Source organism: Acinonyx jubatus, chromosome X (genome assembly GCF_027475565.1).
Source record: "Acinonyx jubatus isolate Ajub_Pintada_27869175 chromosome X, VMU_Ajub_asm_v1.0, whole genome shotgun sequence".
NCBI classification, from domain to species: Eukaryota; Metazoa; Chordata; class Mammalia; order Carnivora; family Felidae; genus Acinonyx; species Acinonyx jubatus.
Window position 1 is genome coordinate 89,510,416 of NC_069389.1, and position 15,064 is coordinate 89,525,479.

Below are 15,064 nucleotides of genomic sequence, written 5' to 3' on the forward strand. Positions count from 1 at the left end.
AGAAAAGTGCTAATATGGAGGCCTGTAATTGAAGAATATGGGCAGGAAATGTGGCTCATGGATGAGAGACACTTTGGCGTTTGGAAGAATTAGAAAGGGTGATTCGAAAAAGGAACTGGGAGGGCTTGACTCAAGCAGGATTCAGCAATCCCTTTATCCCTAAGCATTTACAGAACTACACTATCCAGTGCACTGTGGACAGGGGAGCTAGAGTCCTTGGGGAGATATATGGTGCAGGAGAGAAGGGTAATAAAGGAGGAGAATGTAATGGAGAGAGAAACAATAATAAAATATTGAGTAAAAATTAAGAGAAAAATAATGATCCTGTGGTAAACACGATTGATGGCCGTCAACTTGAAACAAAGGCAGCCACACATGAAATTGCCCATTTGTGAACTAGCCCCTTGGGGTGGTGATTAGTGCAGAAAACTGCCAGATGACTATATGCAAATCATGTCTGCAATCTTTTACTTTGGCATTTTACATTAATCAAAGTAGCAACTCATTCTATGAAGCCAATGTTACCTCCATACCCAAATCCAACAAACACATCACAGGAAAGAAATCCATAGACCAATATTCCTAATGAACATAGATGCAAAAATCCTCAATAAAATACTAACAAACAAACCCAACAACATATAAAATGGATTATATACACCATGACCAACTGTGATTTATCCCTGAAATGCGAGGTTGGCTTAACATATGAAAATCAATCAGTAAAAAAAGTGATCATGTCAGTAAGTGAAGAAAAAGTATTTGACAAAATCCATCACACTTTCATGATTAATCCACTTAACATACTAGGAATAGATAAAAGAGAACTTTCTCAACCTAATAAAAGCCTTATGAAAAAAACCAATAGTTAACATCAATATTTAGTGGTGGAAAACTGGACCCTTTACCCCTAAGGTGAGGGGTAAGCCAATAATGTTTGCTGTCACCAGTTCTATTCAACATTGTTGTGGAGGTTCTAGGCAAGACAATTAGATAATGAAAAGAAATAAAAGACACCCAGATTGGAAAAGAAGAAGTAAAACTATCTCTATTCTCAGATGACAGGATCGTATATGTAGAAAATCCTAAGAACTCTACCAAAAAAAATCATTAAAATTAATAAAAGAGTTCAGCAAGCTTGATGGATGCAAGGTCAATATAGAAAAACCATCTGTATTTCTATACACTTTAACAATGAACAATCCAAATATAAAATTAAGAAGACAATTCTATGTATAATATTATCAAAAACAATAAAATACTTCAGAACATATTTAATAAAAGAAGTGAGACTTGTATATTGAAAACTACAAAATCTCACTGAAAAAAATTAAAGATGATCTAACTCAGCGGAACATCATCTTGTGTTCTTGGGTTGGAAAACTTAACATTGTGGAAGTAGCAATACTCTCCGAACTGATGTACAGATTCAACAAAATCTCTATCAAAATCCCAGCTGGCGGTTGTGCAGAAACTGACAAGCTGAATCTAAAATTTACATAGAAATGCAAGAGATCCAGAATAGCCCAAACAGTCTTCATGACCTTGGGTTTGGCAATATATTCTTAGATATGACGCCAAAAGCACAAGAAACAAAAGAAAAATAGATAAATGTGGATTTCATCAAAATTAAATAACTTTATACTTCAAAGGACATCATCAGTAAAATAAAATATAACGCACAGAATGGGAAACTTGCAAATCATATATCTGAAAAGGGTCTAGTGTCCAGAATACATAAAGAACTCTCACAACTCAACAACAATAACAAAAAAGGCAAATGACCCAGTCAAAAATAGGCAAATAATTTGAATAGACATTTTGCCAAGGAAGATATAGGAAGGATATGTCCAATCAGTAAATGAAAAGAAGCTCATCATCATCAGTTATCAGGGAAATGCAAATTCAAATCACATTGAGATACCACTTCACACCCCCCGGGATAGCTATGACTTTTAAAAATGGAAAACAGGGGCACCTGGTTGTCTCAGTTGGTGAATCGTTGGACTTTGTCTCAGGTCATGATCTTGCAGTTCAAGAGTTTTAGCCCTGTGTCGATCTCTGTGCTGACAGCTCGGGATCTTGTGTCTCCCTCTCTCTCTCTGCCCCTCCCCTGCTCATGCTCTGTCTCTCTCTGTCTCTCTCTCTCAAAAATAAATAAACATTAAAAAATTAATGGAAAACAAGTAAACAAGTATTGGTGAAGATGCTGGGAAATTGGAACTCTTTCATACTGAAAAACAGAAGTACTGATACATGCTACAACATGGAAGGACATGCTAAGTAAAAGAAGCTAGACGTAAAAACCACATATTATATGATTCCATTTATATGAAATTTCCAGAATAGGCAAATCTGTATTGAAAGTGGTTGCGGGGGGGGGTGCTCAATGCAGGGAGGAATGGGGAGTGACTACTTATGGGTAAGGGGTTTCTTTGGGGGGTTATGAAAATATTCTGGAATTAGATAGTGGTGATGATTGCACAAATTTGTGAATGTACTTAAAACCACTAATCGTACACTTTAAAATGGCAGACTTTATGGCATGTGGGTTGTATATCAATAAAGCCATTATTTTAAAAAGTAGAATTATATATCCAACAACCAAATAGGAGAAATGTAGTAAATCTTTAACTGTCTCTATCCCAGCTAGCTGGAATAGTGGCTTGCTTCGTTTTTCTTCAGAACCCACCCCCAAATATGTATTCATTCCTTCACCTATGGCAAAATTATTATATTTGCCAGTCAGCTCAGCCCTGAGCCAGTAACACTAGACATTCCAGGGCCCACATTTGTCACATCTTCTATATAGCCCTTCCCTCATGCTATGCTTGTATAGTGAACAACTCCTTTCTCCGAAAATGAATCAGAGGAGACTCAAAAAAATAGGCTGAGGCAACAGACAGAAAGGGAAGTATTGGAACGTAAGCTGTAGGGAATAGGTGACCTCATTATTCCAAAATCCTCTCCTACAATTGAGAATACTCAAAGAACCCTAGACATTTCCCCTTCTACTCTCTTCCACGATAGTATATTGGGAAAATACTTTGACGTCTTTCAATTAGAGTCTAATCTAGTCCCAATTCACATTAGTGAACTTGTCATTCTCAGTGAGAATTGGCAGCCATAAAAGAGTCCAGAATTACTCTGCCACCCATCCTAATATTTGACAGCTCTTGCCATTAACGTACCACTAACAATGTAACAATGTGAGTAACAATTCCCAATATTTAATCTAGGCTCCTAATGCTTGATGTAAACCAGATTACCTCTTGTTATATCCTTCATAGAGAGTGAGAAGAGATAGTGTTGATTTATATTTGGAAATCAGTGCCTGGAAAGGAAAGAGTAATAGAAACTGGGATTTTTTTCAGAGAATGACAGATCATCAGTTTCTAAACATTTGAAATCCCCCTGTAGATAGGGCTTCCCCAAACTGGTCACAGGACTCTGGGTAAAAGCGCATAAAGGATGTAGAGAGACATAACCGAAAAAGAGAAATTTATGTCCCACCTTTGTGAGTTATCAAGGCCAAATGAATCTAGCCAAGCCACCACTCCCCACAAGCTAACATGATGACAGAGACTCAGGCAAGCACCATTAGCAAGAAGACTCCCCTCCAAGAAGTAAAGCGCTTGGAAAACCAGGTTCCCAAAAGAACCATGAACTGCCATCCTGCCCAGACCACCTTACCTAACTGAAATTGATTGGAGACATTCCCACATGTTTGCATTATCTCCGGGCTATTCCATCCTAAGGGGTATAATGCACAGCCTGAGCTTATCAGCAACCCTGGAAAGAAAAGCATACACATAGGTAGAAAAAAATGTAACAAGTCTTCTGTCACCCCAAATTTCTCTCTGGATTAGCTCAGCTCCAACTCTGCCTCTTGTTCCCAGAGTTTATCTTTCCCCTTTAACCTTAAATGTCTGTGACACTACCAACTCAACAGGATTTCTTGGCCATGTCATAAGTAGTGAGCTGCAGTAGATAGTAGAGGGAACAACTTCTAAAGAAAAGGTAGTATTAGGAATTAAGACAGGCCGGAGTACTTTTTACAGGCAAAATGTTTTTGACGATGACCCACAAAGCTAACTTGGCCTCTCCAGTCGGACTCTTCTTCTATCTAGGTCTGATTTTCAAAAGACAACAATGTAGAGAATGTTACTCTTTCCTAAAACTCAGCCTTTTCTAAGAGTCAAATGGGTCCTTAATGGTTAAACGTAGGTCATGGTTTCTATCACTTAGACTCAGCTGCCAGACCGATATCTACAGAAAGCATACACATTGGGTAGGCTTCTCCTGGTGAGGAGGGCACCACACTCCTTCTTCCAGAAATACTGTCTCATTCTGAGAAATCGTTCCAGCCTTAAGCTAAGCATCTCTCCTTTATTTGGCTTCCGATACCTTCCGCTGTGCCCCCCATCTTCGCATCCATTTTGTTTAGGTTATTTGGTCACTACAGAGAAACTATGGGATCTTAGCAATAACCTTACTCTTCTGACCAGAGATACAAATCTGGGTCTGCTTGCTGATACTTCCTTCTAAGGAAACTACATGATCCTCAGCTCTTCCTTACTGCCCAGGTTACATTTTATAACCTATGACCTCTTCCTCCCTCATGTCTTTGGTGACAGTGCGGTGGACTACACATGACAGCTAACACAAAAACAACCAAATTCATTGGCTGCTCAATGATGGGTGACCTCATATCCTGGCATGAAGACATCAGCTGGGCCTGATTCTTCCTTCTGGACATTTTAATCCAGAAACAGAGACGCTGAGGGAGTTAGCAGATGGGGCAAAGGTTAGGGAAGAAACACCAAGAGGTAGAACCAAGTGTGTATCAAGCTGAAGCCAAGTTCAATCCAGAGTTATGAACAGACATCAACTCTGGGTAGGCTGAGCAAACTGATTCCTAGAGAGAGAGAGAATACAGCGGCGTGAAGCAGACACGCCATGGCGAAGAACTCCACACTTCCCCTGAAAGAGCTAGAGAAAAATCCAGTCCTTCCCAATGGCTTTCCAGTTCCACTTTCCTTGTGTTATAATCAACTCCCTTTTTAGTGAGAGAGCTCAAGTGAGGCTCTTCTACTTGCGACCAAGAGAGCCTAATTACAAGAACACTATACCTGGGTGCCACACCAAAGGTTATGGGAAGGTCATGTGCCAGAAATATAAATGCAGAAACTAATAACACAGAACCTCCACGGAGCAGGGCTTTGATCAATGATGAATGAATGGCATATTTATAGGTTCCAGAGCTCTAGGGCTCGGCTGGACAGTGAAAGGCAGGCTACTCCAGGGACTGCTGGCCTCCCCTGCACCTCCCTTTCCCCACGGAGGAAGATTCCACGTACACGCTGAGAAGCTAATAAGTCCACTCTGCCTTAAAATGAATCCTTTCGGAAGAAGACCACAAAGTACTCTAAGCTTGTCTGCAACATGGCAGCCAGCTTTTCTTAATATTCAATGAGTCCAGAGAAAAAGATGAAGTAGCAAGAAGAGTTTAAATAGGAAAACTGAGATAACTTTCTAACAGTAAGAGAGGGTTTAGAAACTAAAAGAATGACCAATTAAGGTTAGAAATTCTTTTCAGTGGAATGCTTAAAATTAGAAGGCATTCTTATCTGTCTCGTAGTCTTAAAGGAAACGAAACTGGTCACTCAAAGGTCTTCCTAAGCTCTGGAATTTATCCAGTAGCAATGGAACAACACTCCTATTTGTTTAGGGATTCCTTCGTCGTGTTCGTTTGTTTTTACCACAGATGAACTGAAATCCTGTGATATGAAGAGGTATCAGCCAGAATATGGAGCTCAGAGTGTGCACAATGGGTTAAAGACAAAATGGGAAACGAATCCTAAGCCTTTTCCTGCCCCTGGTACTTATCCTTTGAGAGAAGAGTTACTAAAAAGTGAGCTTTTCCACATAAACTAGGAAGAAAAGAACACACGTTTATGAAAGAACAGCAGTTCAGCTTTCTAACCTCCACCTTCAAAGCCCTGGGACTGGCATGAGCTCTGAGTGCTCAAGCAGGAACAAGTGCTGGCCGAGTGTCTGTCTTGCCATGGCTGAAGAGGGTGGAACTTCTTCAGCCCTCTCTTGTTCCTCAGACCTTTCCGTGGTGAGAAGCTTAGGTCAGGAACTATCTTCTCCAGGAAGCCTTTCTCACAATCCCCCAGGTGCCCCGCCCCCAGCCTAAGTTAACATTTTCCTCCCCTCTGTTCCCACAGCACCTTGTGCTTACTCCCGTGACTGAAATATCCTGTGATATATATCTTTTACAACTGATTGTGGTCTGCTTCCCTCACTAAAGTGTGTGTTCCTTCTGGAGGGTATGATGCTAAGTGAAATAAGTCAGTCAGAGAAAGACAGATATCATATGTTCTCGCTCATAGGTGGAATTTGAGAAACTTAACAGGAGACCATGAGGGAAGGGAAGGAAAGGAAAAATAGTTACAAACTGAGAGGGAATCAGACCATAAGAGACTCTTAAATACAGAAAACAAACTGGGGGTTGCTGGGGGTGCAGGGGACGGCGAAAATGGGTGATGGGCACTGAGGAGGGCACTTGTTGGGATGAGCACTGGGTGTTGTATGTAAGTGATGAACCATGGGAATCTACTCCCAATGAATGCATTCTTAATAAAATGTTTTGAGAAAAAAAAAAGTGTGTGTTCCTTGAAGGGAGGGGCCTTATTTATCTTCGACTATGTACGCTTGGTACCTGGTACGTAATAAGTGCCCACTAAATGCATCTGTTTCAGAGTATGCTCTGGGTACCTAACAGACAGCTTAATTTGCCCACACTACCCAAGGGGGAGGCCTTCTGAAGGGATCTTCTTAGCATGGATGGGAGATCATCCTAGACACCTGGTACATCTATAGAATCCTAAAGAGGGAAAGGCCTCTGGAGATTACCTACTCTAATCCGTCCCCATTACAGATGTGGATATTGAGACTCAGAGAGGGACAGTGATTTACCTATAGTCACATAGCCAGTTACTGGAAACACTTTTTCTCACTAGTCAGAGAGATCATCAACCCTTAGAAGCTCTGTCCTTCTATCCAGAAATGACTGCCTTTTGACAACAATATCTCTAGCAAGCACTAGGAATCTTATAGGCGTTAGATCCAGAGAGATGGTACAACACAATGGCTTCAGAGAACAATACTGGATTATATATACTTGAAAGTTATTAAGAGAGTAGATCTTAGATGTTTTCACCACACACACACACACACACACGAGGAATGAAATGAGGTGATAGATTGTTATCTAACCTTATTGTGGTAATCATTTCACAATATGTATGTGTATGAAATCACATTTTACACCTCAAACTTACAGTGTCCTATGTCCGTTATATTTTAAGAAGCTGGAAAAAAAAGAGAGAGAGAGAATGGATTCTATAGTCAGTCTAGATCTACGTTCAAATTTCAGCTCTGCCACCTAGAGGCTGTGTGACTTTCGGCAAATTAGTTAATCTCTCTGTGCAGTTATCTCATCTTTAAAATGAGAATAGTACTCTATCCTATAGGGCTGCTTCGAAAAGTAATACTCGTAAAGTATCTAGCATATAGAAAGTGCTCAATAAAAAATATTATTATTAAACAGCAGCCTCCCCCTATGACTCCTCTCTCAACTTCTCACATATAATATTCTCTGTGCTAATTTCTTTCTCACCTCTTTGTCCTCATAAGAAAAACCAGTTGAAAAGTCAAAAACTGAATAGGGCTCGATTAAAAAGCTGCCTGGTTGGAGTTGTTATCTTGCAATTTTTTGCAGGCACCAAGCCAGAGACTAGAAATCTCGGCCAGGCATGTGTTCTGCCCCAGTGCATGTAGCCCCATACTCTGCCCAACCAGCCTTCCTACTCTTCCTATCCTCTGTCCTCCCTCCTGCCTTTTAAATGATGAACACAGCATATTCAGCATATTCCTGGGCTGCTCTGATGGCAGAAAAAACTAGTTTAATGTTTAATTATTTTTGAGAGAGAGAGAGAGAGAGTGGGGTAGAGTCAGAGAGGGAGGGAGACACAGAATCCAGAGCAGGCTCCAGGCTCTGAGCTGTCAACACAGAGCCCAACACGGGGCTCGAACTCACAAACTGTGAGATCATAACCTGGGCTGAAGTCAGATGCTTAACCGACTGAGCCACCCAGGCGCCCCAGAAAAAACTAGTTTAAATCCCAACTCCAGCCCTGTGTGAGATCTAGCCCCGGCTCCCACTTCTGTATGTGTTATTGCTAACTCCTGGTTTTGTCTAACCAAATACGTCCCTTGGAAAAGTCTGCCCCAACTGCTTCTGTTCAGCTGGGTACTTTCTTATTCTCACCTGTCTCTAGAAAAGATCTTATACTTTTTCCTGCCAAGAAGGAAGTTCCTTATATTTCCTTCTCAACTATTTCTTCTTTGTTTAGCTCTCACTGAAAATAGAGAACAATTCACAAGCATCTTGCATATGTACACACAGGGGAATGTGAGAGTATGTTCTCGTCCTTACTTCCCTACTATACAGTGACCAGTGGGCTGCCATCTTGTTTCCCTTCTTTGACTGTTCTTTCCACAAGAATCCCCTATCCCAAAATATACCAAATATCCTCCCCTAACTTTGTTGCTATAGTCTGAATTCCCTTCTCTGACCAAGCAGAGGCCTGGAGTTGAACACTTTATTCAGCCCTTGTGGCAGGCAACCTCAACACCAGTACAAACCCTCAGACTCACTCACCTTCTCGGACAGAACGTGGAACCCTTCTTGCAGCTACATCCCAGCTAAACTCAACCTTCCCCTGATGACAGAATGACTACTTTCCCATACCCCAACAGTCATATAACCTCCTTCTAACTGCACATTCTCCATTAGGCAGATGCCTAACCTTCGTCTCTGGGCAGAGAAAGTCCCATCCCTGGGTGTTACCAATCCCCTTTGCTACCCCTTCCGCCATCCACAAGCGCAAATATTGAGGATGCAACCATTTGGTTGCACTCTCCACCCATCTCCAAATATCTACCCAAATATGGTTATTAGGTAGTTTGAATTTACCACCTGAGCAGAAGTCCAGTGTGGGTTAATTTGTTATTAATTTGCTCAATTTATTGCTCTTGTAGCAACTTTAACTCAAACATACTAGAAAATGTATAAATCTGCCCTCTAGCTATATAATCTTAGCTTTCCCTTCCCAGGGAGCTCCTCACTCAACTCTCTAATTCATTTGACCTCATATTCTCTCTTGGAGTTATAAGAAAGTTTACTTCTGCAAGAAATATTTAAAGTAGATCAGGGGAGACTTCACATAGAGGCTACATTTGACCTGAACTTGGAGAAAGAGGCAGATGTTTACAGGCAGAGATGGAAGAAAAGGGAGTTCTAGGAAAAAGCAACATTATGAACAACCCTGAGCAGAGGTTCTCAAATTTTGGTGTGTACAAATGAAAGATCATAGCTATCTCTGCTGTAGGAACAAGGGAATATGATCAGGATATGAAAGAGACTATAATTGTATCGGTAACATATTTCTTAAGGTGACCGGTGCATACATCTCAACTATTTTATACTATATTGTCAAGAATAGATCAGCCTAAGGAGACTGTGTAAAATACAGGGTATAAGGCATCAGTTCTGATTCAGTAGGCTTAGAATGGCACTAACAAGCACCCCAGGTAATTCTTATACAAACGGTTCATGGGCCACTCTAAAAAAACACTGTGATAGCGTTTCATCTTCAAGAGGAAAAGGAGAAATCAGTAGCACCAGTGCATAAGGCCCAGGGCTGAGAGTCAGGAGCCCTGACCCATATTCTCTGCTCTGCTCCAATTGGGTACCTAAGTATTTGCTAGTAGGTTAACTTCTTTAAATACTATTTTCCCAAGCAGAAAGCCACTTTTATCCTCGTTCATCATGGTAAGGATAAATTAAATGATGCCTGGTAAAACTTGAGGGATTTTTCCAGGAAATGCATGGTTTACAGGGAAGATAATGGGGTTTTTTTTGTTTTTGTTTTGTTTTTGACTTTGTTTTTGTTTTGTTTTATTTTTAGAAAAATAGCCCCCTTTCCTTGATTCAAGTTCTCAGTGATCTGTCTCTAGTGGCGGTTTTCACTGAGCTTGAGGCATGTAACATTAGGACCTTACGTGGAAAGAAACACTGGTGCCTATCTGGGTACGTTGAATTATATCTCCTTAACCAAAAAAAAAAAAAAAAAAAAAAAAAAAGTCCAGATTGGTGGTTCTCACTTGCGTTGGGAAAAAGGAACACAGCATACACATCAGAGTCACTGGGGAGATTTTTCAAAACACGCAGACGTCCACCTGTTGCTATGTAAATCAGAATGGGAAAAAGGTTGAGAGAGTTGGGGAGTCCACATATTTTTAAGCCCTCCAGGTGATCTTGATACATTCCCTGCTCTAGAAAGATTCTTGGCCTCCCTCATGTAACCCGATCCAAGATCTTATACTTTTTCCTGCCAAGAAGTTCCTTATATTTACTTCTCAACTATTTCTTCTTTGTTTAGCTCGCACTGAAGATAGAGAACAATTCACAAGCATCTTGCATATGTATACACAGGGGAATGTGAATAATGACCTTGTTCTCAGGGACTGGGGGCCAGCTGTTTGGAAAGCCCAGCATCCCCAGGGTTGAAATAATCTCCTGGCCAGATGTTTCCTTCACCGGTTGGAGCAGGGCATGAAGGTCCCAGTGGAAGGCTCCCTGGACCCTAGGCTTGTCCAGCTGGATCAGCTGCAGGTGGAGCAAATGGGACCCAAGGGCCCCATCAGGTCACCTTGCTAAGTCTGACTCAGGCCAGCAGCTCTTTATTTCTTCCTGTCTCTCCCACTTCCCACTGTTCATCTCTGTGGGCAGCTGCCAAACTGGGGAACAAGAGTCAGGCAGGGGGAGGGAGTAGTTCTTAATGGATACTCCATCTCTTCAGTGGTTTGGGGTCTGGCAGAGATCAACCAGACCTAAAACAAATTGGCTCCACCCCCATGCTGTATTTCGGTTAATGCACTAGCTGCCGAGAAGCAGGCAGGCCTGGAACAACAGAATCAATTCCCCTCAGCTGAACAGCAAGCTTAAACTTAACCCCCACAGCTCTTTCTCTTGTGTCTTTTATCCGTGGTGCTAAACATGCTGTTCAGGCTTGGCTTCCTGACACTGACAGAGCATATCTCCGAGGGGTCAGATACAAGATCTCTGGAGACCCTTGGGTGATGGTCATGTGCCAAGGGGCTCCTAGGAAATATGATGCATCCAAGCAGTCTTCACCATTCCCTCACATCTGATGTAACCTTGACAGGTGCCGGTTTCTAAAAAGGAGGTACAAATGACCCTTATTTGGCTGGTGTTACAGATGGGAGAGCTGTGGAAATTTAGCCATCTGTCCAGTATCATTCACTTATCCAGGGATAAACCTTGAACCACCATGCCTTGGGTCTTGACTCCTATGACTACTGTCAAATGGCATTTTATTTTTGAACTTTAAAGACCCTCACCCAGGTATAAATACTGTGACCATATGCCTATGAGCAAGGGTCAATGGGGAATCATTCTATATGAGGAACCACATAAGAGGAAAATAGTACTAATGTTTTGCTTCTTATGTATGACACCTGCCACTCAGCCAAAGTTCTTCCCCACTCAGTCCATGAGTGTATTGTAAAATTCTATTACCTACCCACATACCTCCTCAAGAATTTCCTCTGAGTTTCTAAACCTCGGAAGTGGGATCAACTAAAATGTATCATATGGAGAAACATAAGCGTTTTTGTAAAAGTCTCAGTCAAGCCCAAGTAAGTTGGGAGTAGGAGCCACTGTTAATAATGCTTGGACTCTGGTGGAAGCTGTTGTTACTTGCCTTCTGATTCCTACCAATTAGCCCCTCTCACCCTCTGCTGGCAACTCTTAGAAATTCAAGTGAGGCTAAGCTGTCACTCTCAACTCAGAATAGAAAAGGACTCAGGGTGCTAAGGTCCCCTCGGGGAAACAAAAAGCATAGCATGTGAAGGAACCCAGCTCTCACGTGTTCAACTTATCCTAAGATATGCTAGACACTGCCATAGCTGTGTATTCATTCTTCTACAGTTACTGAAGACCTGGTCTGTGCCAGGCACCGAACTGGGCCCTGAGAATATAAATATAAGTTGTAAAGACCGTCCCTTTCTCCCGCCAGCTAAGTGTTATTTTCTGAAATAACGTGTCCATAAAAGTGCTGAGCTATCTATAGCATGCCCAAGAATTCAGGTGAAAAGTGAGCCTATTTAAGGTTTATTTGTGATACCCACAGAGCCCCCAAAGGGAGACAAAGTCATTGGCTTAGACCAGCCTTAGTAACTGGTTCTGTACCATGGTTTTCAAGGGGGAAGAAAGGAGCTAGTCTAATGACTTTCAATGTGGCCAGAAAACCATTAGTAGCTAAAGAATGGAAAATTTCAGGAACAAGGGAGACTAGAATGTGAATTCACATTTAAAACTTTTACAGTGAGCCTGAAGAAAGAGGGAACCAGAAAATATCACCTTAACTGGAACAACACAAAGAAACTGGCAATTTTCATAAGCAGGTCAGGAAACCATGATGCGTTAGTTCAGGGTTTCTCGACCTTGGCATGATTGTCATTTTGTGCTGGATACTTCTTTGTTGTTGGAAATTGGAAGCTGTCATGTTTTTGTGCCTTGTGGGATATTTAACATCATCCCACATCTTTATCCACTGGATGTCAATAGCACACTCCCCAAGTTGTGATAATCAAAAGTGTCTCAAAGAGATTACCAAACGTCCAGGGCAGGGCGGGAATAGCTCCTGTTGACAAACAATGTCTTTGTTCACCACTATTCTCTTACTCCAAGGCCATCTCAATACAGTCATTAGAGAGAATAAAGAAATTTAGCATCTGCGCCATCTTGCCAATGAACAAATTCAAGGAAGGAAGGGAGGTGAGCATACTAGAGGTCACTGTCACTTGCCCAGCCACTGGGCAACTTAGAGCCAGAAGTGGGAACCAAGTTTCTTGGCTCCATTCACACACATTGTGCTGCTAATGGAGATGATAATGATGATGACTTGAATAATGATTCTAAAACTTCATGAACAACAACCACAAACTTCAGCAAGATATTCTACCAGCACTTTTTCCCAGTGCCCCATTTAGGTATAAAATATAACACATACATTTGCCTGTCTACACTTTCCTTTTCTTCTCGCAAAGTTCAAATTAAACTGCCCCCATTGCCTTCCCGCAGTCTGCCATATTTGCATTTTGCTCTTTCCTGGCCCATCTGCGCGCTACCAGCACCCCAGGTCTTCTGCACTAAATTTAGAGGGAGACTGAATGAGGGGAAAAATGAGTAGGGTGGGTCAGGGCCATAGGAAATTGGGATAGACTGTTAACAGCTACCAGATAGGGCTAGCCTTAGATATAGGGCAAATAAGCAGGGACCTACAGTCTGTCTGGTACCTAGCATTTCACTTTTAGAGATATATTCCTTTGGTGAAGGCTGTACATTAAACTTGTCAGTAATTAGCACTTGCGTGTACATGTTTATCAGATCATTGCCCTTTGAGATCACTACCAGAGATCAAGGCTCTTGGAGATCAAGTGTATTTAGAGTATATGTTGCTGCCCCTGGAAAGCGGACCTGGATAAAAGCCTTCAATGGGCACTGCTCAGGCGGAAGAAGGTGATGAAAATGGAGGCTAAAAAAAAAACGAAAAACAAAAAACCCAGATACCAGGTTTGCTACTAGCCCGTTTTGCTGTGAGTAAAACCCTGCTATAGATTGCACTCTGGGGAGTCCTGGGCTGGGTGTTTCAAAGGAGTCCACATTCATAGCATTCGGGTTGGATAAACAGGAGGGGCTGAGAGTGGATTTCCCGGTAAGGCAACATGTCCCACCCCCACCCCCACCCCCACCGCCAAGCTCCACAACCTGCCCAGCCCCGGTGACACAGTCTTACCTCCCACGAACTGTGCTGCTCCCATGCAACGTCCCATCATTCTGGAGATGAGCCCCTCCATGCAGCAGCCCAGGACAGCAGCCAGTGCCACGAGGAGCAGCAGAGCACAGCCGGCACCTGTCACCACTGTGCACATCTGCCAGGCCAGGCTTGGGATGGCACTGAAGCTGGCATAGCGCCCACACTCTTCCACCATGATCAGACTGTGCCCCTCTCCCCGCACGGGGTAGTTGCACCTCCGGAATGTGCTGAATGACACTGGCTTCCCCAGCTGGGATCCAAAGAGCCAGTAAGGCAGGAAGTAACTGGTAGAACTGGCCACAGCAGTAGCAAGGGACAGGAAGGCCCAGAGGGTCCCCACCAGGGTCAGGCTGCTCCTCATGGTCCCAGGTTTCTCTGCAGGGATGGGGAGATGAGTTGGGTCATAGCACCAAATGCAGAAAGTTAGCAAGTAGGCCAGTTTCATCTGGCTGGCCAGTCCTAGGGCTCGTTTATGTACCACTTGGCCTTTGCTTCTGGATAACATTATTGTCCTCAGGACCGTTTAGGTCCTTCTGGGATTCTGCTTTCCAGCATTTTCCCCATCTTCCCTTCCCTCCACCTGATTCAGATTTCTATGGTCTCTAGGCTGCAATGGAAGAGCCATAGAAATGAACTGGTGGCTGCTCCAGCAGCTCGAATGCAGCCTGATCAGACAGCTTTCAACTCTTGACGTCTAGCATGAAGCAAGTGGCAGGAGGGAAGGCTGAATGAAACCAAGTCTGCCCAGAGAATCCTCAGCTTCCGGTGGAATGGCTTTACTGGCCTGGAGGCCTGGAAGGAGATGGTATCTCAAGAGGGTCAGGAAGCAAGTTGTTTTCAGAGAGTGAGGGAGAAGGAAGACACCTCAGGGGGCTGCCCCTCCTACAAGGGAGAAGAAGGAAAGAGAGCTCACTGTGGGGGGGGGTCACAGGATGTGCCCCTACGACCTATGTAGGATGTCTAATAGGGCATCAATATGAGCCATTCCCAGGGTTGACAAATGTGCAGAATAAAACATGGGGTTCCTCTCTCACACCCCATTCTTATCACTGAGTGAGCACTGATCAGTCACTTTTTCCCCAAAAGCA

At 42.8% G+C, this 15,064-nt stretch overlaps 1 protein-coding gene across 1 annotated transcript in view; it reads right to left on the reverse strand.

Annotated features, from left to right (window-relative positions):
- Positions 1-14,560, reverse strand: part of LHFPL1 (LHFPL tetraspan subfamily member 1) — a 41,094-nt gene extending 26,534 nt beyond the window's left edge. Inside the window, exons 1-2 of the mRNA XM_015067438.3 lie at positions 13,956-14,560; positions 3,694-3,792 (exon numbers count right to left, since the gene is read on the reverse strand). Of these exons, the coding sequence (XP_014922924.3) occupies positions 3,694-3,792; positions 13,956-14,481 (625 nt within the window). The 5' untranslated portion in view covers positions 14,482-14,560. The remainder of the gene's footprint in view (positions 1-3,693; positions 3,793-13,955) is intronic.
- Positions 14,561-15,064: the final 504 nt, after the last annotated feature.